General features: G+C 40.3%; 1 protein-coding gene across 2 annotated transcripts in view; it reads left to right on the top strand.

The window, feature by feature from the left end:
* LOC126460994 (methionine synthase reductase-like) overlaps window positions 1-23,664 on the top strand; it is an 89,021-nt gene that overhangs the window by 9,633 nt on the left and 55,724 nt on the right. For both annotated transcript variants that reach the window (XR_007585945.1, XM_050095961.1), the window contains exon 3: window positions 19,299-19,541. Coding sequence is in view for 1 of the 2 variants with exons in the window: in XM_050095961.1 (XP_049951918.1) it covers window positions 19,299-19,541 (243 nt within the window). In the remaining variant the exon portion in view is untranslated. The remainder of the gene's footprint in view (window positions 1-19,298; window positions 19,542-23,664) is intronic.

Raw genomic sequence — 23,664 nt, 5'->3', positions numbered from 1 at the left:
CCCCCCCCCCAGCCCCACAAAGTTTTGGAGTGGTGTGGTGTGGGCTGTGCGAGAGCGAGAGAGGTCAACCCATCGCAGCACACATTCCACCCACTGTGCAATTCTGTGTGGAGCATCTCTTGTGTGAGTGGTTTGTGTGAGTGGTTGAATTAGGCTCCCATAGCCTAACACTGTAGCCATTGCATTCCGGGGGGGGGGGGGGGATGGTTGTCAGGTCTACATTTCAGATTTCAGTTGAAGCAAACCCCCCCGCCCCCCTCTCCTCCCAACAACGTAGGGAATCTGCTGTCAGGCCAGACCTGCAACATTTGATGCGTGCTGAGAAGTACATGCCTGTCAGATCTGGAGAATGGGGACTCCAGGCAGTGGTCACTGTGGCCGTTTTGCACACAGGGGGGAGAGTTTCTTGCCAAAGTGTTTGGCACTGCAGTAAACAATCCGCAACAGACTTTTGCACATCACGAGCCGCAAGTCCCCGGTGATCTCACCGAACACAATGAAATGGTTTGGTGTAGAAATGTATGACCTGAAGGCATGCCCTTCCCTGGCTGTGGAACGGGCGGGGAATAATTTCAACAGAAACGTGAGAAATACTCCTGTCAGAACCTAGTTTGTACTTGAACTATTGATGAGTCCTAAGTACAAAATCATCGATCTTCACCGAACGTATTGAAGAAAAAATTGAGGAAGTAGCATCCGTTGGCAAAATACTGAGAGGGTACAGCTCTCAACGGAACGTCGGAGAGTTATTAAATGCAGACGCGCCATGTGCACGTTGCATGTTTACATGAGAGTGGGCACCACTGATCTAGCTTGGCTGATTGAAAACTAAAGAAGCTCGAGTTTTGATGGGGCTGTGGGCAGAAGAGACATGTCTGAAACAGGGTCATTGGTGGGCACAGTCAGTATGAGAAACGTGTGTCCTGGCTCTCAGCTGAAGTCTGCGACTGCCCCTGGTGATGTCACAGCCCAACTGCTGTACACGGCCTCAAGCGCAGTGGCATTAGCAGTTCACGGTGCCATTGCCAATTGGAAGTTTCGGTGCAAATGTGTAAACCGTCGTAAATTATATATCTCGAGCAGATTACATAACAGGTGTAAAGAACTGAGAAAGGGGAATTGAAATTATAACCACTTTCAGCAATATTGGTGAAACTTAGCTCAAAGCCAGTTACTTAAAAAGTTTGCTTTATTTTTGAGCATTTGTGCAATGTGCAATAGTTGAACTTCATCTGATGTCGAAAATACTATTTTTGTATCGTGTGGACAAACAAAGCAGACACTCAAAAAAATTTGAAAAGAAAATGCACATCACTCTACTTGCATTTGGAAAATTTAAGTAACTTACATTCGTTGTTCGTTACAAGGTGGATGTTCATTATTTTAGAATAATTGTTCGTGAACATCTTTCCCAGAAAGTGACATGTTTTTGAAATAATTTTTTTTTTTTTTTTTTCGTGTCTTTACCACAAATGCATGTCTTTGAAAAGTGATAAGTCATCTGTAATTTTTAGAAGTTGTTTGAGCACTTCTCTGTGATTTATGCTGCTTAGAAACAATACTTTTAAAAGAAAGTGTCTGAAAACAATTGTTATCCTTCAACAATAATTTGAAACATAAAATCAGATGGTTGCTTTAAGGCACCTCGGCACAGGTCAAGTATAAATTAACCCCACTGTTAATGGTGCTTGTGGTGAACACATCAGCACTAACAATAATTGCTTTGCATTTATTGCATTTTCTCATTGTTTGTCCTATAATTTACAGTACAGCCCGGTAGACAACAAGTATACAAGTACTCATGATTAAGGAAAGATTATTTGTGTTTACCTCTTATCTCCATCAGTTTGTGGACTGCTCCCTAATATGAAGACACACATATGTAAAACAAATTCATCTCAAGAAAAGCTCGCATACAGGCGATGGTCCTCACATTATTGCTAAAAGCTTCCAGACTGCATGAATCCTGGGCTGGAAGCATAGGAATTACCCCATGGCTCTGCACTCAGTTCGTGACGTCACATGGACTATCTTCTCTTGTTACATGCTCTATATACCATAGGCTACTCATAAGGCCCGTCAGTTTCTTTTTAGAGTGTAAAACCTGTGAAACTGACACATGGTAACATGGACCACACATTTGTCTGTAGCAACCAAACCCACTCTCTTGAGGATCTATCTCAAATTTACCTAAAAACAAATATTTGCAGCCCTCAACAATGATGAGAAGGTATTCAGTTAAATACAAATACTAATATACAAAGTCGAATGTTTTTTACATCTAGATGGTGTCTATAGGCAATAGAGTGATTTTATATACAGACAATTGAGAGACATTTCACGTCTTGTAGACAAGCTATTGCAACAAAATCTCAGAACTTTTGAATCTGATTTGAAATGGGAGACATGAGACAATTCGTAGACAATGTGTGGACGTGTTGGTAGACATGGCCTCCAGCTATTCTCTCGGAATCTGGAAAATGCTTAGTCGCTTCTTTATTATTTTTGTTTTTCGTGTTGTTAAGCATCGCTTATCAAGATGTGGCCAACAGTGAAAGTGTTGCAGGTGACTCAAGAATTTCATGTGGCATCATATTTATGGAAAGTTAATAATTCCTACTATAAAAATCAGAACAAGGAGAAGCTGGTTATCGAAGAGCTGGTCAAAAAATATTGAGTATCTATGATGGATAATCCAGGATGGAATGTAACAATATTAAAAAAAGTGTAGTTGTTACTCGCCATATAGCAGAGATACTGAGTCACAGGTCAAAACTAGAATTTTTTGTTTTGTTTTACGGACTACTGATTTTTAAATAAAATTTCATCCACAGAATAGGAAGAGTTGTGTGGGATAAATGATTTCAAGTTAGATTTAAATATTAGTTTCTTACCTGTCAGACATTCTGTGGTATTGGGCAAATGGTCAAAACTTTTTGCTCTGAGCCACTGCCAACTTCAGTAATGGGTAACAAATGTAATTTTGTCCTCTATTGGTGTAGGTATGGACATGACTATTCTTCTCAAATGGTGATGAATCATTTATGATGAATTTCGTTAGAGAATATAAGTATTGTGATGGTTCAGTTAAAATACCTAGCTTCTTGAAAAGACACCTACATGACGATTGCAGGAACACCACGCATTATTCTTACTGCTGAATTTTGAGTGATCAATACTTTCTTTCCTAGTGATGAGCTAACCAAGAAAATTATTCCGTCTACCCATGTTGAGTGGAAATATTCAAAATATGTCAGTAGATTGATATGATTGTTTCAAAGAGTAGCAATTATATGAAGAGAAAAAGTAGCTAAACTTAATCATTTGATCTGCTCAGTAATGTGCTTCTTCCATCTTTCTTCATCAGTATGTACAGTTAAATATTTGGAGCATTCTACTCTGTTTATTGACAGTGCCTTAAAATTCGATATCCAGTTTTGGTATCTATGTCTGACATAATGTAATACATCCAAAATCTACCCCCACCTCCAAGCGTTTTGCAAGTATACCTCCCCCTTTTGTAATTTTTGAGTTGTGTATTCTCTGTTATTACTTGACATTTATTGCTGAACTCAATTAGATATTCTCTTCTCTTATTCCTAATGTTGATCCCATATTGACACATAACTGCTCATCATGACAGCACATACTAAACGGGCAAAATAAAACTGGCCCAGAAAATATTTATAAGGCTGACACAGAATTGAGACTTAATGATAGGTGGTGATCGCTGTCTGCGTGCCCCCCCGCCACACACACACACACACACACACACACACACACACACGTATACACCCTGCCTCGAGTACTTCACTGTGTGATTATGTCTGAAGGGGTAAGAGGAGGTGATGTGTGTAGTGACCAGTCGAATGCAGCACAAAATGGTGCTAATTATAAAACAGTGCATGTTCATTGTCAATGCACAATTTGTGCAAAATGAGTGCAGAACTGTTTGCATGAGAGTTTAAGCCTAGAAGTATTTTGATAAAATGTCCAGCAAAGTTTGCAGTCCGAAACTTAGTGACAGAATGGTACAAAATGGGCAGTTTAGTGATAAACACCAGAAAACATTGCTTAATTGGAGGAAAGCCTGGAACAAAGTCTGACAAAATTTCAACACTGTTTGTCTGTTTGCACTGGAATTATGAGATCATCATGTCAAGGACCTGCATCTGTATACTTACGAATTTACTGTTGTGCACGAGTTACGAGTTAAAGTGTGCAGACAGTTTTGTGTGTTGAGTTGTGCCTGTGGTTTCTGAGCAAAGTGGAATGAGGAATTTTGAATAGCGAGTTTTTCACTTCCCCAGATGAGGCACGGTTTGGAATATCAAGATGTATGAACATGCAGAACGAGTGTCATTGTGTGTCAGAAAATCTCTATCAGTGCTTTGAAGATCAGTTGCATAATTTCACGATTGGTATTTGGCGGACAGCGCCTGGTGTCTGTATTGGAAGACGATTCTTTCTCCAACTGTTAATGCTAACTGTTATGTCGAGAACTGCTTGATCCATATGTGGATCAACTCACAGAAGATGAATGGTTGAATGGATGTTTTCAGCAAGGTGGGTTAACAACACGCACCACCTGAACAACCCTGTGCCGAGTGTGTGAGGTGTTTGGTGAGGAGAGGACAGTCAGCAGATACAGTGCTATCTCCAGGCCACTTTAATTACCTGTTCTCTCTCCCTGTGATTTTCAACTGTGTGGCAAATTATACTCAAATAATCCTCACACACTGGAAGAGGTACAGCAGAACATTTAAAACACTATTGCCGCCACTGTCACTCTGGAAGAGCTGCTGTACATATCTCGCAGCTCGATAAATTAAGTGTAGCAATCATCGACATCAGTAGTGGCCATTTCCAGCATCTCCTGAAATATTCTATAACAAGGGTCAATCCTCCATCAGTCATGCTGTAGATATTTTGTGGTCCAGTTTGAAGATGCCCACCGTATGTAACTGAACTGTTATTGTCATTTGTTTGCTGTTCATTCTAAAGAGAATAATCCTGTTACTGAACTGTCCACAGTATCTTATACTTTGCTGTGCCTTCATTTCCATAAAAATTCCTACTCCCCACACCATTTTCTACTGCTATTGATATTACCATTTATTTATATCACCAGAAATCCATTTTTTTCCCTATCACTTTACTGGCTCCATCTAAATTTTCCATTGGTGGTTAAAGTGAATACTCTCCTCGACAAATATACTGTCACAGAAATAATGTCACCCTTTCAACAATTAATAATGATTCATGGGCAAGATGTCAGATGTCATTGTGATAATTCCACAATATTTCATCAGCGCAGCTGATCGGCATTTTCAGCTGCAGCAAATTCACTGCTCAGGCTGTGACCAATGAAACACACCAAATGTTGGTGACCAATACTGCAAATATGCAGATCGGTAGTGAGAGAGACAGCTGTGCCACTTGTCAGATGATGAATGCACGCACAGATGCTGTCAGTCATACTATGCGCTCCAGTCGGCCATCTCAGTGCCCCCTGTCAGGAGCTCTCTGCCGATATATGTGTCCGCACTGGCATGTGCCCGTCCTCGCCGTTGTCAGCCAGATATCTATGTCACGACTGCAGCGTCGCCCCCAGTACGACTAACAGTTCTTTGTGTGTTCACTGTGATTTTAACATGGCCAGGGCTCGATCCCAGCCCTGCTGAGCTGGTATCCCATGTCCTTGTTAAGCAACTTAGTCAAGCTGCGAATTTCCACCTGCTTCTTTAATAACGCTGTCCCAGTACGAAAATGTCAATGACAGAATTTTGGGCCGGTTGCTGCGACCAAGTGGTTTTAGGTGCTTCAGTTCGGAAACACGCGGATGCTACGGTCGCAGGTTCGAATCCTGCCTCGGGCATGGATGTGTGTGATGTCCTTAGGTTAGTTAGGTTTAAGTAGTTGTAAGTCTAGGGGACTTATGACCTCAGATGTTAAGTCCCATAGTGCTTAGAGCCATTTCATTTCAACAGAATTTCGATGTTCGTGTATTCCATACAGTGTCCTGTACTGAGACAATGCAGATATCTCTGACTGGTCCAGGCACACGTTTCGGCGATGTTCGACACATCTGTCCTCCACAGTGCAGCAAGTTTGTTCAATATACATCCTGCAGCTACAAGGTATCTTATAAACACCAGGCCTTCTTAAACAAAGATCATCTTTCACTGAGCCTAAAAGAGCTCTGAGATTCGTTGGTGGATGAGAGATGCATTTAACTTTATATTTTTCCAATAATCTTTCTATTTTCGAACAAACATTGTCAGCCTATGGGAAAACAACCATTCTTCTTTGTTCATCACTTTCTTACTTTCTCTAGCATGCGCCAGATGTAAGATACGGCAAATCCCCTGTTCAGAATATCCATTTTCTGAAAATACATACACAGGTGGCATAGCTTGTAGATGAGCTGTCAGAATCTAATATGGCTCATGTTCTGTGTAACAACGTCCTGAGCGTGCCACTTCATTGTGCAAGATGGTGACAGTTGGTAACCTGTAAGTGTATGCCTATGCATATTGGTTTACGGTACACACCGCGAACTGAGCTGCCATCCTCTTTTCTCTGCACCTGTTTTCTCCATCCCCATTGTGAAATTGATGTTTCAATGAAGAGAATTTAGGTGTTGCAAAAATGAATCAATGCCGTCGGGCCAGATGACAAAGGTGTCATCCACATATCGCCAGAAGTATGTAGGTTTCAAATCCACAGACTGGAGTGCTCTGTCCTCGAAACCTTCCAAAAAAAGGTTTGGTGAAAGATGATCTTTGTTTAAGAAGGCCTGGTGTCTATAAGATTCCCTGTAGCTGCAGGATGTAATTCTTTGGACGAACTTGTCGTACTGTGGAGGACAGATTTGTCGAACATCAGCAACACACATATCTGGACCGGCCAGAGATGTCTGCAGTAGTCAAGCATTGTCTCAGCACAGGCCTCTGTATGGAACGCATGAACACCGAAAGTCTGTCGTCGACGTCTTCATACTGGGACAGTGTTATTAAAGCAGGAAGACATTCACTGCTTGACTAATTTGCTTAACAGGTACACAGGATACCAGCTCAGCACTGCACTGGATCCGGCACTGGCCATGTTAAAATCATAGCAACCACAAAAAGGAGCTGTCAGTTGTACGAGGGATGACACTGCGGTGGCGACATAGATATCTGGTTGACAATGGCGAAGACGGGCACGTGCTAGTGTGGACACACATTTCAACAGAGTGCGCTGAGGTGGCCGACTGGAGCGCACAGTACGACTGACAGCCCCTCCGTGTGCGTTCCTCATCCGACGAGTCTAATGGCTTTGAATGACATATTAAGTGCGAAGTAAATATACTAACTTCCACTGCCTTTACGAGATGAGTTACTTGAGATGCTCGGGTGACTTTCCTTGCTGGTTAGCCTGCTCCTGCAAACTCACTTTCACTTTCTTCTCCAAAGTATGCTCCTAGGTACAGGAATTTCTTAAGACTCTCTCTACTTATAAAAATTTCATTTGTTTCAACTAACGACGTATATTTGAACTTCAGACATACTACAAATCTCACTCTTCATATAAATATATACTGCTTCGTAAGCCTCTTGTGTCTCCAAATGTTAGAAACAAACTAATTTACATACAAGAGAAATTCGCTGCTTGACTAATTTGCTTAACAAGATAAGATCTGTAGGATCACCAGTGGTACAAGGACATCCCATTACGCCCAATGCTGGGATGTTTGCCAATATCAGATGAGCCCTGGCAGTAGTGACAATAGGTAAGGGAAAAAGAATTGAAGTTTGTGTTGGGGAGGACACTCCTTAGGTAGTTTGTGCAGCGGTGTTGACCATTGTACTGCAGTGGTGTAATGATTAGCATTTCTGCCTAGCAAGCAAGAAGACCTGGGTTCGAGTCCTGGCTGCTTCGATCATTATCATAGATAATAAAAAGAGAATTTAATGTCTCAGGGAAACATTTAGTTATAAGATATATAAGAGAAAGTTGGCTTAAACACCATGTCCAGTCTCAACAGGAACCATCAACAAGGCTAAGACAAAAGTTTTTCTCAAGAGTGCCTTCTCAGCTGTTCTCGTTATTATAACAATGGCCACTGACACAATTAGCACAGAATAACATAGAAGCTCCATGGTTCATTTGTGCACTTTCACTAAAACTTCCACGGATCGCCCGACAAGTAATTGTCGTTGCCGTTCAATTGCTGCGTCTACCTACTTCTCGTGACTGAATTTCAAACCTGCACACACAAACATGTGACGCACAGTAGGTAGGATTCATAAAAGGTATAAAATACTGTATACAAAATAGAAAATTTATACACTATGGTATCACAGTTGTTTAATTATTCACTTCATATTATATTATCCATAAATATAATACTCCATTCATTTTATTTTATCTCTATATCACTTTCTTTCTTATTCTGTGGTTCTCCTAAGTTTTCTTTATCTTGTAGTCATAGCCAGTTTTCCAAACACTATGATTATAGGATAGTTTAAAATGTCAAGTATAGATGCAGAATAGTTTTAAGATTTTAGAGGAATTTGGTGCAGGAGAACTATTTTGGAAGAAACATCGAAAACAACTTGAGATCCAACGGTCGTCACTCCACCCGTTAACTCAGAATGTTGACATCCCTGGGGGAATATATGACTCCGCCCAGGTTCCATGGATCTGATATGAACATTTCTTGTGCACTGGCAGACCAGTATATCTCTTTAAATATCTTTTGGAAGACTCCCCAAGAAGAAAAATTCTCAATATTCGCAGTTCCCCGTTCTGAGGCTTCTCCCTGAAGGTAACCCACAGCAAATTCAATTTTTTTAGAGTCTTCCCAATTTTTCGGCAAAGCTTGGTTAAACCTTTTCAAGAAATGGGTCGGATGTACATCTCCATCGGGCTTAAATTTGGGGAATTGTGTGGATAACCCTGAATTAGCCCCCCATTGCAGATCAGTCATCACTTCACTAGTTAATACCGTACCACATTAGGTTAAGTTACCCTTTTGTCTACTTTATCCTGGATAAGCTTGAATTCTTTCCACAGTTCATCTATACCTTTCCTGGTATCATTCAGTTCAGAAGATAAAATAGGAGATAGGTTTCTGGATGCTGCTCTCTCAGTAACTGTTCGATATATAATTGCTTCAACCTGTTCCTCCAAACTGCTTATATTTATGATATCAGAGTTCACTAATTTCTCTTTGAAGTTCCTTTTCACATTATCTACACGTGTATTAACACCTGCAATTTGCGATTGAATCATTGGCATTAAATTATCCTGCTTATCGACACTCTCTTTCAAAGTACTCAGCCCTTGCTTTACAGCATTAAATTTAACATTACACACATTTTCAAAGGGTCCTAACTTTTCATTAAGCTCTGATTCTACACTAGTTAGTACATTTGTCTTCAATATTAAATTCTAACCTTTTTATCAAATTCTGAAAATTATCATTCTGTTTCTGGCTGAAGTCAGTAAACATTTGATTCACATGAATAGTCAAGGAACTAGTCAATTCATTCTTTAAATCTAATTTCAAAATTTCTACTTTAAGGCATCAAATTCAGTCTTTAAAACATCCATGCCTTCGCATACATCACTAAAATTTGTTGTTTGGGCATTTAATTGAGAATTTGCTCATTCTAGTTTTTCACTTAGATTCGCATTTTGAGTTTTGATTAAATTTACTAACTCAGACCAGTCAGGCACTTTCTTACTATCTATCATAGCCATAGCTGGTTCTTGAGTTTCCTCAACTTGTTGTATGCAAGCTTTTGATCTTGTAAGCATTTAACTAACAAAGTTCACTGAACAGTTTGTATCCCTTTGTTCCAAAACAATAAAGTTCTGTTTTACGCTCACCTGGCAGAGAATCTGCGCTGCGTCGGTGAGCAGAAGTGGAGGCAGGTCAGCACCTGTGAACAGAAACTGGTGCCAGTAGTGCCGAGTGTTGGTTTCCGCTTCTGTGTACCCCCTGTGTGTGTGAGAGAGCTCTACACTCCCTTCACTGGATCTTCGTAACCGAAGTTTTCTAGGCGTATTTCTTCAGAGAAACACACTGGGATCTTCTTCTCTATTTCTCAATTCAAGATTTTGCTCCTTTAAATACTTGAGCATGTTCTATTGTCTCAGAATAAATTCTTTGTCATATTTGGTGTAGTTGCTATGGCAACATACAACAGCCTCTTTCCTCATTTTTTGGTCTTAGAATTTCTGTTTATTCAGTCCTTTCTCGCTGGTCGCCCCTTTCTATCAGCTTTGGATGATGATTTAAGTGCGAAGTAAATATACTAACTGCCACTTCCTGTACGAGATGACTTACTTGACATGCTCAACCGAATTTCCTTGCTGGTTAGCCTAGTGCTGCAAACTCTCTTTCACTTTGTTCTCTGAAGTATGCTGCTAGGCACAGGAATTTCTTAAGACTCTCTCTACTTATAAAAATAAGTGTTGTTGTTGTTGTGGTCTTCAGTCCTGAGACTGGTTTGATGCAGCTCACCATGCTACTCTATTCTGTGCAAGCTCCTTCATCTCCCAGTACCTACTGCAACCTACATGCTTCTGAATCTGCTTAGTGTATTCATCTCTTGGTCTCCCTCTATGACTTTTACCCTCCACACTGCCCTCTAATGCTAAATTTGTGATCCCTTGATGCCTCAGAACATGTCCTACCAACTGGTCCCTTCTTCTAGTCAAGTTGTCCCACAGATTTCTATTCTCCCCAATCCTATTCAATACCTCCTCAGTAGTTACGTGATCTACCCACCTAATCTTCAACATTCTTCTGTAGCACCACATTTCGAAAGCTTCTATTCTCTTCTTGTCCAAACTATTTATCGTCCATGTTTCACTTCCATACATCGCTACACTCCATACAAATACTTTCAGAAATGACTTCCTGACACTTAAATATATACTCGATGTTAACAAATTTCTCTTCTTCAGAAACGCTTTCCTTGCCATTGCCAGTCTACATTTTATATCCTCTCTACTTTGACCATCCTCAGTTATTTTGCTCCCCAAATAGCAAAACTCCTTTACTACTTTAAGTGTCTCATTTCCTAATCTAATTCTCTCAGCATCACCTGACTTAATTTGACTACATTCCATTATCCTCGTTTTGTTTTTGTTGATGTTCATCTTATATCCTCCTTTCAAGACACTGTCCATTCCGTTCAACTGCTTTTCCAAGTCCTTTGCTGTCTCTGACAGAATTGCAATGTCATCGGCGAACCTCAAAGTTTTTATTTCTTCTCCCTGGATTTTAATATCTACTCCGAATTTTTCTTTTGTTTCCTTTACTGCTTGAATAACATCGGGGAGAGGCTGCAACCCAACCACTGCTTCCCTTTCATACCCCTCGACTCTTATAACTGCCATCTGGTTTCTGTACAAATTGTAAATAGCCTTTTGCTCCCTGTATATTACCTCTGCCACCTTTAGAATTTGAAAGAGAGTATCCCAGTCAACATTGTCAAAAGCTTTCTCTAAGTTTACAAATGCTAGAAACGTAGTCTTGCCTTTCCTTAATCTATTCTCTAAGATAAGTCTTAGGGTCAGTATTGCCTCACGTGCTCCAACATTTCTACGGAATCCAAACTGATCTTCCTCGAGGTCGGCTTCTACCAGTTTTTCCATTCGTCTGTAAAGAATTCGTGTTAGTATTTTGCAGCTGTGACTTATTAAACTGATAGTTCGGTAATTTTCATATCTGTCAACACCTGCTTTCTTTGGGATTGGAATTATTATATTCTTCAATGCCTGCTTCATTTACTGCATTTTTATCTTTTCTCCTTTCATCAATTAAAATCAATATTTCTTCTGTTACCCAAGGATTTCTACTAGCCCTTGTCTTTTTACCTACTTGATCCTCTGCTGCCTTCACTACTTCATCCCTCAGAGCTACCCATTCTTCTTCTATTGTATTTCTTTCACCCATTCCTGTCAATTGTTCCCTTAAGCTCTCCCTGAAACTCTGTACAACCTTTGGTTTAGTCAGTTTATCCAAATCCCATCTCCTTACATTCCCACCTTTTTGCAATTTCTTCAGTTTTAATCTAGTTCATAACCAATAGATTGTGGTCAGAGTCCACATCTGCCCCTGGAAATGTCTTACAATTTAAAATCTGGTTCCTAAATCTCTGTCTTAGCTTTATATAATCTATCTGATACCTTTTAGTATCTCGAGGATTCTTCCATGTATACAACCTTCTTTTATGATTCTTGAACCAAGTGTTAGCTATGATTAAGTTATGCTCTGTGCAAAATTCTACCAGACGGCTTCCTCTTTCATTTCTTACCCCCAATCCATATTCACCTATTATATTTCCTTCTCTCGAATTCCAGTCACCCATGACTTTTAAATTTTCGTCTCCCTTCACTACCTGAATAATTTCTTTTATCTCATCATACATTTCTTTGTCCTCTGCAGAGCTAGTTGGCGTATAAACTTGTACTACTGTAGTAGGCATGGGCTTCGTGTCTATCTTGGCCACAATAATGCATTCACTATGCTGTTTGTAGTAGCTTACCCGCACTCCTATTTTTTAATTCTTTATTAAACCTACTCCTGCATTACCCCTATTTGATTTTGTATTTATTACCCTGTATTCGCCTGACCAAAAGTCTTGTTCCTCCTGCCACCGAACTTCAGTAATTCCCACTATATCTAACTTTAACCTATCCATTTCCCTTTTTAAATTTTCTAACCTACCTGCCCGATTAAGGGATCTGACATTCCACGCTCCGATCCGTAGACCGCCAGTTTTTTTCCTCCTGATAACGACGTCCTCTTGAGTAGTCCCCACCCGGAGATCCGAATGGGGGACTATTTTACCTCCGGAATATTTTACCCAAGAGGATGCCATCGTCATTTACCATGTCCAGTCTCAGCATGAACCATAATACACGTCTACCCTTCAACAATGATAAGGCAAAAGTTTTTCTCAAAAGTACCTTCTCAACTGTTCTCATTATTATAACAATGGTCACTGACACAGTTAGCACAGAACAACATAGAAGCTCCATGGTTCTTCCATACACCTTCACTAAAACATCCATGGATCGCCTGACAAGTACTTGTCATTGCCGTTTGATCACCGCGTCTACATTCTTGTCGCGACTGAATTTCAAGCCAAACATGTGATGTGCAGTAAGTAGGATTATATCGTCCCTCACTCACTTTTAAAATATCATTTGTTCAAGACGGTAGAAGGCCAAGTGGTTCTAGAATTTACACCAAAATTCTCGAAACACTACCAATCTGTGTATTTGCGCTATTGGTCACCAAAATTTGGCGTGTTCACACCTGCGCAGTTTCTTCCTTGAGTGTCATAATAGGAGGCTTTGGTCACAGTCTGAGCAGTGAGTTCACTGCAGCTGAAGATGTTGCGCATCACAATTTACAACAAATGTGGAACCAAACCTGAAAATCCATCTTAACCAATTGCATCTCATACAAAATACATTATGGGCCGTAACAATCTATGTGAAGACTTTTTAAAATTTTCTTTCATTGTGCTTGTGTGCTTTAGCTCTGTGCCTTTGTTAATCCACTGCAAGCAATTTTAAATTTTTTTTGAATAGGTGTCTACTTCATTCGTGTCCTTTTGCAGTGCTCCACATTTCACTTACATGTTCTTTTGACATCTGCACATCTTGTAAACTCCTGTTCTATGGAAATACTCCAGTGAGTAAAAAGGAGTGTCTGTGGTTTTTTTCTTTTATGCTATACCCACTCAAATATCAGTTTCATTTTAATCAAATATCAGTTTCATTTTTGGGAAAAAGATGTAAGACATTCCCTTATTGGTAGATGTTAGTTTATAAAGACATATACTGAAAGCTATGAACTTCAGCCAAGTGATTGGGCACCTGTTCTTGCCACTAGCTGAGAAGCAAGCGATGTTCTTGTGGCAGATTGATAGGTAGGACCCTCAAAACATGGATCCAATAAGAGGGTTGAGAATAGACATGCTTTGGATAAATTTAAAAAAATAAGTTTTTGGGTCAACATGGAATAAGGGACAGCACGTTCTAGGTGCACCTGATCTCTCCCCACCGTAGGGGTTCACAGAGAAGTGCACTGGTGTGGTAAAGCATTTGTAGATGAAACAGAGATAACTATAAATGAGTGCATGAAAGAGAACAAATGTCACACACTCATATAACATCGATTGTGTAATGTAGCACCATTAGAACTGTGGGAAAGGTATAGATATTAACAGCATGTGGATTGTCAACATAGTGGATGCTGTTGGACTCTGTGACTGTTCTCTAAAGGGTAATGTCAATGAAATCCACTACCAGTCACGATTGAAAGTGATTTATCTGAAACACATTGTAATCTTACCCTCCCCCATCACCACTGAATTTTTTCTTAGTTTCTTCAGTATTTTCAAAAGTTTCAAGAGGCGTAAGATACACAAAAGAAAAACTTTTACTTATCTTCATTTTCTCTTGTTGTTGGCTGCAGTTCTCACATATAGGGGTACATTCTTGAGACTGTAATTTTTTTTAACGTTATGGGTTCCTGTAGACTAAATAATTGATGAAGTACTATCTGTCGCTATGATTTTCTTTTATTTTATCCCATTCTTCTCTATAACACCGACTGCACAATCTCCATTTTCAGAAAACCATCAATTATACCATTAGGGACAGCCGCCCGGGGTGGCCGAGTGGTTCTAGGCGCTACAGTCTGGAACCGCGCGACCGCTACGGTCGCAGGTTCGAATCCTGCCTCGGGCATGGATGTGTGTGATGTCCTTAGGTTAGTTAGGTTTAAGTAGTTCTAAGTTCTAGGGGACTGATGACCTCAGCAGTCAAGTCCCATAGTGCTCAGAGCCATTTGAACCATTTTTGAACACCGTTAGGGACAAAATTAAAAAAAAAAATGTATTTCCATCAGAGGCATGCCCACTACTCCTTACATTCTGTGCAACTAACTATATTACAAAGAGTTTACAAAGCAAAAGATTTTACAAACTTTCTTGACAAAAGAAGAATCTGTACTAATTTATATAATTATTTTATAAATGAGTCTAGAAATAAATTTAATAATTAGCATTAGATCATGCAGTTAATAATATGAATTTTAAGTATGCCAGGTATTTCGTAATTTCAAATATTTCTAAAAGAAGAAGAATTTTAGCTGTATCGATTGTAACAAATTTTAGCGTGAAATATAGTACATTGTATACTAAAATAAGTGAAAGTGTTGAAAAGAAAGTGACAAGAATTGAATATGCTAATGTACTTATGTGTGGATCGAGCATCCAAATGGTAATTGCATGTTTGACTCCAAAATGACAGTAATTTCACTTAAAATGTTGTAAACTGGACGAAACACAACTCGCAGCATCCAGTGTGTTTACATTCAGTCGCACAATTTATATACCGATGGAGCCTTTTTTGACAATGTTCATGTGAAGTACTCCTGAAGTGTATCTCGGAGTGAAATTGGAACATTCAGTTACTGAAGAAGAAAATGAAGAGATATTATGTAGCCTAGCAATATAGAAGCTTTGATATGCAAAGGAAGATTTTGTTTTAGAGAATTCTAATAGGACTAAATATAGCCATCAAGACTTATAGAATTCAAATGAGACATATTCATACTATGAAATTTTTGTCTTGCTGCTATTTTCTTAGTGTATTTAGATACCCGGTGTGTATAGTTGATCAAAAAACACATCCAAAGCAATCAGGGCTCTTTTCTCCCAAAAAATGCTGGAGTGGATGTTTGTGAAGGAAGTGACTGGTATCTTCGACATGAGAGGCTAGATAACAGGCCATTGGTTGGAGGTGTTGCTCAATGATGACCAAAATTCTTTCAGTGGGGGCTCAGTAATGAGCCACAGTGGGGCATACAGAATTGTTGGGGTTTATGGATTTTAGGGATCGTGTAGAAGGGGGGTGTGCGGGGTGTCATAGGGGTGAGGAGGGAATTGGATTCAGAGGAGAGGTTCTGGGGAAGGCCTAAGGCTTTAAGTGGGGATAGGGTTATGTTGCAGTTCTGGGATCACTCTAGCAGAGTTTATTGGTGGAGGAGTCAGACAATTGGCAGAAGCCTTCTGCCAGGTTGTCACTACGATTCATAACCGTGGTGGATCCCATGTCTGCATGTAGGGCGATTAGGTCAGGATTAGTTCTGAGGCTGTGTATAGCTATACTTCCTTGTGCTAAAAGGTTGGTGTACTGAGGAAGGTACCAGGGGAAGGATATTATGGCTAAGTTGGAGGTAAGGAATTCCCAGGAGGTGACCAGTGGGTGGTCTGGTGGGAGGGGGCTGGGACCACGGTTGGATGGTGGTATGACCAGGGAGAGGCAGGGTTGAATGTTGGAATTAGGTTGGCTTTGGTTGGAGGGATTGGTGGCAAAGAAGTGTTGTCCATTGCAGGAATCAGGAGAAGAATAGTAGGTCTTTGACAACTCCAGCATCGTTAAAGGCGCTAAAGGTGATGTCTTTAGATACGACTGAAACTTCTTAGGAGCTGAGGGTTTAGATGGAAAAGTTAAAAACAATGCCCACCAAATCACGCAGGGCTAACAGGTAATTAGAGTTGTGGAAAGGCCCAAGTGAGTTGTGGTCGGATTCATTTCACAATTGATATTTATTACCATTTAGTTCACTAATACACTTTTGAAAGAATTAAATTTGCTTCGTGGCTGAAGGCCTCCAAACAGATGCTTTAGAATAAGTTCAATTTTGAAAAGACAAGACACACAATTAAATTTACGAATAAGATAAATTGTATACATATATGAGATCAGCATGCGGAGCGGATGAAGGCCGCCGGATTAAATCTTCAAAATTCCAAATATACTAAGATTATTACAAAATTCCAAATATACTAAGATTATTACTGAAGGCAGAAGGCCACAATGTTTTAAGATGCTAACAGGGCTGATGTCCCACAAGGTGCACAGAAAGAGATAAACAAATGCAATAAGATGGCTGAAGGCCGCAAAGTCAAATTGTGCAAGTTAAGGAAATATACATATTCAACAATCGGTAAAGCAATACATTAAGTTTAACAATTTCCTTTTTGCAACACCACAATAAGTTGTAAAATCTTTCAGAGGAAATTACATAATAACCTTTCAAGAGCAGAAGGAGATAATGTTTGGACTTGAATGAAACTCTGAGAACATATTTCCAGGGCTGAAGGCCCACAACTAATGTTGCCAAATTAAAAATATAAAATACAGCTAAATTACAACAACATTAACAATGCCAAAAGGATAATCAAGAGAACGGCACTCTGAACTCTCCAGTGGATCAGACTGCCCTCGTTCACTTGGGAGAGACAGGTGGTGAGTCCAACTACACTTAATACGTGCGAACCCAACCAAGAGACAGTCAGGAACCGACTGACCAACCACTTGCTTGCCACAATGGAGTAAACGAGAATTCAAGGCCCCAAAAATATACAAGTATCACTATCCTCAAACAAACACGTATGTCAAATGAGCTGCCCAAACTACACACCATGTTGGGCAGCAACAGGTGGGGAAAAGACACTGCCTAAAAATAATGTTAGCGGCCAGGGCAGGTAACTGGAACACTAAAGGCCACAAGGCAGAAAATTCCGCTGGTGCTCTCGAATTGTAGTCAATCGATATAGTTAATTGCACCACATGGCGGCTAAATTTCAGCAATAGAAACACTTGGTGTTGCTCACAGGAAAACTTCCCCAGCAGAAAACCACACCAACATGGATGGACATGGTTGGGGTAGTTGAAAGCACTACTCAACTATGACATCCTGGGTAGGTGAACCACGAAGCTCTTAGCAATTGGACAGCTCCACACATGCTCCGACACTGCGCAGGGATTGGCAGCAGACCCAGTCGATTGCACCGCGTGGAGATAACTTCCCTGATCCGCAGCAACTGAGTGACTCCTCTCAGAATGCCGACAACATGTGTAATAGTTGTCAGTGGAAATAACGCCAAGTACACGCACAACCTGACAAACACTTGCACGAAGACCTGAACGATACCCAACAGTAACTAAGCACACACGAAGACACATTGAGAGTAGATGCGCGCCAGCGCGTGAACACACACACACACACACACACACACACACACACACACACACACACACACACACACACTCACTCAGAGCCAACTGATGAATGATCGGCAAGCCAAAACTCGTCGTCCGGTAGTACGACTGACCGACGATCCACCAAGACCATGGCCCGGCTCAAGTGATGCGTTGCGGCCATGGTCAGGCAAGCCATGTCGAGGCAGGCCTCACTGCTTCTCCAACCCGACTGCACTAGTGCCGCATTGCAACTCCCCGACTGGCAGGTCCGGACTGCACTCCAGACGCGTTCAAACTGACTGGCAGCCCAAACTCAAGGCGACTCGAACTCGCTATCCGAACTCCCTTATGACAGACAACGACCGGGAAGTAATAGCAGTCCAGCAAAGATACTACGAGAGGGGATATATCAATACGCGCTGCTAATGCCGCTCACGGTCAGGCAAAGCAACAACTCAGTGATAGTAGTAATTTAATTAACGTATTGAGGTGGAAGTACGTTAAAAACAGGGTGTAAAATACATGACGGCGGGAACATGAAAGGTGCTAAAGGTGACGTCTTTAGATACGACTGAAACTTCTTTGGAGCTGAGGGTTTTGATGGAAAAGTTAACAACAGTGTTATGGAAATGTTTCGGCTGTGGATTTGCTATGGAGGTGCTGGAGATGTGTTATTTTGGAAACTTAGCTAAGCAGGGTTTAGATGCTATGAGGGGTGTATGAGGAGGAACACTGTGGGTTGGAGGTTGGAAAGTGGTTCACTGAGGTAGCAGTAGGATGACAGCAGGTTGGATAATTATGGAGGTGGTGTCTGGAAAGCTCGTCCTGGTGCTGGAGAGTGAAGGGATGTATTCAGATGCTTGTATTTTCTTTCTTATATTAGATGTGTATTGAAATCTTCCTGCATAACCACCTGATAACCGACATAAAAAAACAACTAAAATTAATGCAAATAGTCATTTGTTCCTAAAAAGATGTTTATGGGACCATCCTAAAGTCAATTTCAGTATAATGCTGAAAGTACATTTTTATCAGAATAATTTTCAGCATAAAAACAATGTGAGTCCTGAGCTGGGCAGTTTTGCCTTGAAAATGACAGTGGTCATCAATGATGTCGCCCTGCTCCAATCCCATAAGTTATCATATGAACATATTAACAACAGCCCGGGACAAGTCACTATTATTTCATGCCATTTACTGTAGTTTCTTTCTTTTTTTGTTTACAGGAAGAAAATATGTCTTGGCATCCAGGGGATACAATAGGAGTAATTCCACAAAATCCAGTGGAGGAAGTAGAGGAGCTGTTGGAATTGTTGGGTGTTAGAGACAAAGCAAATATCCCAGCAAAAATATTTGTTAGAACTGACTCTCTGGAAAAGAATTTTGTTGTACCACCATATTTACCATCAGTTTCAACACTGAAACACATTTTCTGTACGTGTTTAGATATACGAAGCCTACCCAAAAAGGTAAGTTAAACAGTTCTTTAATATTTACGTTCACTCACATAATGTATATGCACATTATAACTTTTATTGTCTTATAACCCCTCTCCCTCCCCTTTTCTCCTTTTCTGTATGTATTTCTGTTTGTCCCAAAATGAGTTCTAAGAACAACTGTGGTCTAGTGGTGGGGTCTTTGATTAGTAATCAAAACATCCTTGATCCTGGTTTTGAACCCCATCACCACTTAAATTGTGAATAAAAATCATCAGCAATGGTGGCTGAAGATTTCCAGGTTAAGAAGTCATCCCATTCAGCTGATGGCCTTGGCTAAGAGGGTGGAGAAGTGGACAGAGGTTCAGGGCACTCTTGCCTGTGGAGTGGGAAACTAAGGGCAGAAGAATCAGATGATCAACAGCATGAGGATCAGAAGGCAACGGAAATGACAGCATTAAAAACACATGTATGTGATCTGTAATTCAGGAAGTGTCATGATGATCTCTCCATTGGCAAAAGATTCTGGACTAGTCTCCCATTCCAGTCTCCAGGAGGTGACTGTGAGAAAAAGATTGAATAACCAATGAAAGGATAGCGTTCTACAAGTTGTGGGATGTGGAATGTCAGAAATTTGAAGGTGATAGGAAACTAGAAAATCTGCAGAGGGAGATGTTAAGGCTCAGTCTAGATATAGTAGGGGTCAATGAAGTGGAATAGAAAGAAGACAAGGAATTCTGGTCAGACGAACATAGGGTAATATCAAAAGCAGCAGAAAATGATATAATGAGAGTAGAATTCATTATGAATGGGAAGATAGGACAGAGAGTGAGTTACTGTGAAAAATTCAGTGACAGGGTTGTTCTCATCAGTATCAACAGCAAACAATCGCCGACAACGATATTCCAAGTATGCATTCTGTCATAGCAAGCTTAAGATGATGAGGTAGAGAAAATATGTGAGGGAGACGAAAATATAATAGTCGTTGGGGGACTGGAATGCGGTTGTAGGGGAAGGAGTAGAAGAAAGGGTTATGGGAGGATATGGGTTTGGTGCTAGGAACGAGAGAGGAGAAAGCCTAATTCAGTTCTGCATAAAATTTCAGCTAGTAATAGTGAATATTCTGTTCAAGAATCACAAGAGGAGGAGGTGTACATGGAAAAGGCCAGGAGATATGGGAAGATTTCAGTTGGATTACAATCCTGGTCAGGCAGAGATTCCAAAATCAGATACCGAGTTGTAAGGTGTGCACAGGAGCAGATATGGACTCAGATTACAATTTAATATTGATGAAGTTTGAGACTAATTAGGAAGAATCAAGGCGCAAAGAAGTGGGATAAGGAAGTACTAAGGAGTGAAGAGCTATGTTTGAAATTCTCTAAAGCTATAGACACTGTGATAGGGAATAGCTCAGCAGGCAGTTCAGTTGAAGAGGAATTGACTTCTCTAAATATTTCAAACGCAGAAGTTGGAAAGAACAACATAAGTATAAATAAGGTAACTGCAAACCAACCATGGGTAACAGAAGAAATACTTCAGTTCATCAATAAGAGAAGGAAGTACAAAAATGTTCAGAGAAATTCAGGAATACAGAAGAAATAAAAGACATTTAGGAATGAATAAATCAGAATTGCAGGGAAGCTAAAGCAAAATGGTTGCATGAAAAATGTGAAGAAATCAAAGAATAAAAGACTGTTAGGACTGACTCAGCATGTAGAAAAGTCAAAACAGCCTTCAGTGAAGTTAAACACAAGGGTGGTGACATTAAGAGTGCAAGGGGAACTCCACTGCTAAATGCAGAGGAGAGAGCAGATAGGCGGAAAGAGTATGTTGAAGGCCATATGAGGGGGAGGACTTGTCTGACAACATGATAGAAGAAGAAGCAGGAGCAGATATGGAAGAAATGGGGGATGTGGTATTAGAATCAGAATTTTAAAGAGCTTAGGAGGCAGAAGGGATGGATAACATTCCATCAGAATTTCTAAAATCATTGGGTAAGCGGCAACAAAATGGCTATTCACATTGGTGTGTAGAATATGTGAATCTATTGATATACTATTAGACTTTTTGGAAAACATCATCCACACAGTTCGTGCAACAGCTGACAAGTGCGAGAATTCTCACAGTCAGCTTAATAGCTGATGCATTCAAGCTGCTGACAATAATAATAATAAACTAATATACAGAACAATGGAAAAGAAAATTGAGGATGTGTTAGATGACCATCAGTTTGGCTCTAGTAAAGGTAAAGGCACAAGAGAGGCAATTCTGACATTGTGATTGATAATGACCTGGAAAAAGTGTTTGAGATGTCAAATTCTGCAAGATGTTTGAAATTCTGAGAAAAATAGGGATAAGATATAGAGAAAGATGGGTAATATACAATATGTACAAGAGCCAAGACAGAACAACAAAAGTGGAAGACCAAGAACAAAGTGCTCAGATTAAAAAGGATGTAAGGTGGGGATGAAGTCTTTCACACCCTACTGTTCAAACCATACATTGAAGAAGCAGTGACAGAAATAAATGAAAGGTTCAAGACTGGGATTAAAAGCCAAAGTGAAAGGATATCGTTGTTAAGATTGGCTGATGATATTGCTGTCCTCAGTGAAAGTGAAGAAGAATAAATTACAGAATCTGTTGAATAGAATGAACAGTCCATGGGTACAGAATATGGACTGAAAGTAAACAGAAGAAAGACAAAAAGTAATGAGAATTAGCAGAAATGAGAACAGTAAGAAACATAACATTAGGATTGGTGGTCACGAAGCAGATGAATTTAAGGAATTCTGCTACCAAAGTAACCCATGATGTATGGAACAAGGAGGACATAACAAGCAAACTAGCCATGGCATAAAGGGAATTCCTGGCCAAGAGAAGTGTACTAGTATCAAACATAGTCCTTGATTTGCTGAAGAAATTTCTAAGAATGTACATTTGGAGCACAGCATTATATGACAGTGAAACATGGACTGTGGGAAAACAGGAACAGAAGAGAATCAAAGCATATGAGATGTGGTGCTGCAGAGGAACGTTGAAGATTAGGTGCACTGATAAGGTATGCAATGAGGAGGTTCTCCGCAAAATCAGTGAGGAAAAGAAGGTATGGAAAATGAAAAGAGGAAGGGATTGGGTGGTAGGATGTCTTTAACTTCCATGGTACTAGAGAGAGCTGTAGAGGGTTAAACTTGTGGAGGAAGACAGAGATTGCAATACATCCAACAAATAATTGTGGACGTAGGTTGCAAGTGCTTCTCTGAGATGAAGAGGTTGGCAGTGGATAGGAATTGAACAAGCACTTTTGCTATTTTAGTCAGAAAGTAATTGTTTTGAGCTCCTAATTGTGCAGGAAATTTTGTCTCCTTTGTGCATGTTATGAGAGCAACAGTGGATGCAACGTATCTGCAAGGCATGGGTGACGGGCACCTGGATCCTGCGCGTGGTGACAGCAGCTCATCAGGAAAGTTGTTCCGAGAGAATGCCGTCACAGCTCGGAGATTAGCTGTGGACCGCAGAACCTTGCTGTGCAAGACAGTGGTCATGAGTCATTTGTCAACGGAACCTCATAGAAGATGGACAGAGCTACATAAGAAAGGCCTATTTTTGTTGTAAGCATTATTAAAGCTCTGGTTTCATAAAATCTAATATGGAATGTAATAACTGAGATAAAATACATGCACAATAAAGAAGCAGCAAGTGAATTTATATTGTAGTGACTAGTGTTTGACATTTCCAGCTGGCGTGGACTTGGCATCTTCAAGGACGGAGTCTACTGCCTCAAAATAGAGCAACACGGTCCAGTCAAAACGGTTAATAGAGATAAGAAACAGTGTGTTACATTCCAACCTTTCATTATTCATGAGGTCAAAACTTCAGTGTCTCAAGTCTTGACACCAGAGACACATTCCTCACGTGCCAGTTGCACTTTGATCTTAACTTTGGCCACATTGATAGAAAACAATCATTATATGAGTAAAGCAGCTATTGTGCCATCAAAACTGTGAAGAAAACATTGAGATGTCTTGCCGAGCTGATATCGGTCCCCGTGTCTAGTATTTTTTCTTGTGATGCTATGCAAATGCAATCAGTCAGTGATGTGAGGGATAGTTGCGGCCCGACTAATAAGAGGAGGGAAAAACAGACATCCCTCTAGGGC

The sequence above is a fragment of the Schistocerca serialis genome, chromosome 1, assembly GCF_023864345.2.
Source record: "Schistocerca serialis cubense isolate TAMUIC-IGC-003099 chromosome 1, iqSchSeri2.2, whole genome shotgun sequence".
NCBI lineage: Eukaryota > Metazoa > Arthropoda > Insecta > Orthoptera > Acrididae > Schistocerca > Schistocerca serialis.
The sequence above is the reverse complement of the archived record's forward strand: the minus strand, read 5'-3'. Positions and strand labels throughout refer to the sequence as shown.